The sequence below is a fragment of the Arachis ipaensis genome, chromosome B04, assembly GCF_000816755.2.
Source record: "Arachis ipaensis cultivar K30076 chromosome B04, Araip1.1, whole genome shotgun sequence".
NCBI classification, from domain to species: Eukaryota; Viridiplantae; Streptophyta; class Magnoliopsida; order Fabales; family Fabaceae; genus Arachis; species Arachis ipaensis.
In genome coordinates this window covers 105,473,487-105,476,102 of record NC_029788.2, presented here as the reverse complement: position 1 = coordinate 105,476,102, position 2,616 = coordinate 105,473,487, and the positions used below count along the sequence as shown (strand labels likewise).

The 2,616-nt window shown below is 32.8% G+C and overlaps 1 protein-coding gene across 1 annotated transcript; it reads left to right on the top strand.

Moving 5' to 3' along the window:
- LOC107636903 lies at window positions 418-2,300 on the top strand. The gene is made up of 3 exons (XM_021122532.1): window positions 418-464; window positions 714-1,258; window positions 1,374-2,300. Exons 1-3 carry the CDS (start codon window positions 418-420, stop codon window positions 2,171-2,173), a joined length of 1,392 nt encoding a protein of 463 aa, XP_020978191.1. The 3' UTR covers window positions 2,174-2,300.

The window sequence follows — 2,616 nt, the reverse complement described above, 5'->3', positions numbered from 1 at the left end:
GAATTCTAATGATTGTTATATATTTTTTTTCTATAGATGAGATTAAAAGATAAAATTAGTAAAAAAAATAAATTATAAATAAAAATTGATGTAGAATTATTTTCATGTAAAGTTAATAGGTTAAAAAAATTATCAATTTAGTTAAAATTTTTGAATTATCTAATAATTTTTAATTACTAATTTTAAATAAAGATAAAATCACATGTATATTTAGAGAGAAAAAAAAAATCACAAATGATGTTACTGATTATACTACTGAGTACTGATTGGCTAGATCAAACAAACTCTTTAGTCTCCAAATTACTCATGATGTTGCTGATTACAGAGCACTGAGTTCTAAGTACTTATCTATCATCCCGTACCAAGCGGCTACATCAATACAAATTTTCAAAAACCCTTAGACACTGTTACATCGGAATGTCACGCATCCTCAACAACAACAAAAAGACTGAAACTATTCCTAGGTCAATAGTTTCTTTCTGATTTTTCAATACTTTTGATACACTTGACTAGTTTCTTCTTATTGTTGAATTATTTTAGCTATAGTTTTTGTTCTATCATTTCTTTTGTCTTCATAGTAGTTTTCAATTGTTATTTCACTGGGGTTGGAGATTTTTTTCTATAATTCTTATAAGTTTCTATATATGAATTCCTATATTTTATGAATTCCCATGCTTTGGTAACAAACTATTTTAAGGAGTTGAAGTTGACAGAATTTTGGTGTTTGCTGTAGAAATAGGAGATCGCGTAGGAGACGCACTGGAAGTAGAGAGTATTCTTGAGAAATGGAAGGAGTACAATAAGCAGCAACAACAACTCATAAGTGAAGGAGATGAGGTTGAAGTGATTCACAAAGTTCCTGCAAAGGGATCCAGAAAAGGGTGTATGAGAGGTAAAGGTGGACCACAGAATTATGATTATAAATTCAGGGGTGTGAGGCAGAGGATTTGGGGCAAATGGGTTGCAGAAATCCGCAAACCTATCAACAGCAAGCATGTTGGTGAAAAAGCAAACAGGCTTTGGCTTGGAACTTTTTCTACTGCACTTGAAGCTGCTTTTGCTTATGATGAAGCAGCAAGGACCATGTATGGCCCTGGCGCTCGTTTGAACTTTCCTCACCATTATGGCATAAAATCAATAGGTTCTAATGGATCATCTATTAGTACAGGATTTGATCAAAAATCACCAAGTGGAACCTATGTAGATATTTTGAACAGTGATAATGTTGCAAAAGTTGATTGGTTGGAGGGGAATCTCGGTATGGGTCTGGAAGAACAACTTAAGTTTTCTCAGGCAAACGAATTATTGGAGATGGAATGTGAGGGAGGAATTCTTCAAGAGCCTTTTAAGTATGTAAAGGAATTCTGGTATAGTTGAAGAGTGTAATAATTACATGCTAGAGAATCCTACGTGCATGGCTATGACGTGCATGGCTATGAATATAGGAGCTGATTATAACTCTTGTGATACTACTGCACAGGGGATGACGGAGAAGAGTGAAGTGGAAAATTACAAATCTAGTAATGAGTTGAACTGCACAAACCATTGCTTTGGATATTTGCATAATATGATTCCAAACAGTAATCCAAAGTATGAGCAGTTCAATAATCTCAAATCTGAGGCAACTATTCCAACCAAAGATATGGAGGGAGTACTTGCAGAAATTCTGCAGTTTTACAGAACATGTTCCGAGATGAATAATGTTCAGTCACAAATTGATCAATTTACATATAAGCAATATATTGTTAGTGATTGCAAGAATGAAGCAGCCAATATAATAGGAGATTCAAAAAATCATTCTATGCAGAGAAGTAATTATCTAGTTACGAGTGGTACTTTTGGATCAATTGCAAATGTGTCAGAAAATGAGGATTTGAATATCAATAATACTAATAAGGACTCTACATTACAAGAGAAAAGAAATCATGAAAATTCAGAGTGCGGATGTAGCTCTGGGCAGAGTAGGAAGTGTTCTGATACTAGGTGTTCTGATACTTCGCAACAGTTGCAAAATTTGGGTGGTTACTTACCTGAACACTTGAATAATATACAGTTTGCAGACATGGAAGTAGGTCATGATTATAGTTTCTTGAGTCCAGACTATGACTTTGGTTTATTGGAAGAGAAGAAATTACTTGATGTGTGCTTTTCACGTAGAAGATCTAGATCGTGATATTTGTTTTTCGTATTTCATAATAATAGGATTAATGCTTTGTGTTTTTAGTTTCTTTTTTTTTTTTTCATTTTGGTGAGGTTATTGCAGTATTTGTTTTTGCCACACTATAATGATTCAAATAAGGCCTAGTTTGCATTATCTTTTTCCACATCTCAATTACTATATATATTATATATTATGTAAGAACTATGCAATAAGATATAAATGTTGAACTGTGGTGCCATTTTATGTGAAAATTAGAGATCTCTCGTGTTAACTGAGGGTTTGAACATGTATATACTTCAACCTCAAGCATAAAACACGTAAAATTGCAAAACACTTCTTTTTTCTATATTTTCAGAATTGTTTAGTGATGTGGAAATTACTGACTTGAACAATACAAAGGACTATATTCCATTTAGAAGAATCATATATCAAAAGAAAAAAAAAATGCGTAAAGT

What these genes read in the sequence shown, in the direction of transcription:
- LOC107636903 (XM_021122532.1), top strand. Translation starts at nt 418, where the DNA reads ATGTCACGCATCCTCAACAACAACAAAAAGACTGAAACTATTCCTAG. An exon ending in AAGACTGAAACTATTCCTAG is followed by an intron (nt 465 to 713) that starts GTCAATAGTTTC and finishes TGAAGTTGACAG; the next exon opens with AATTTTGGTGTTTGCTGTAG. An exon ending in TTGGTTGGAGGGGAATCTCG is followed by an intron (nt 1,259 to 1,373) that starts GTATGGGTCTGG and finishes ATTCTGGTATAG; the next exon opens with TTGAAGAGTGTAATAATTAC.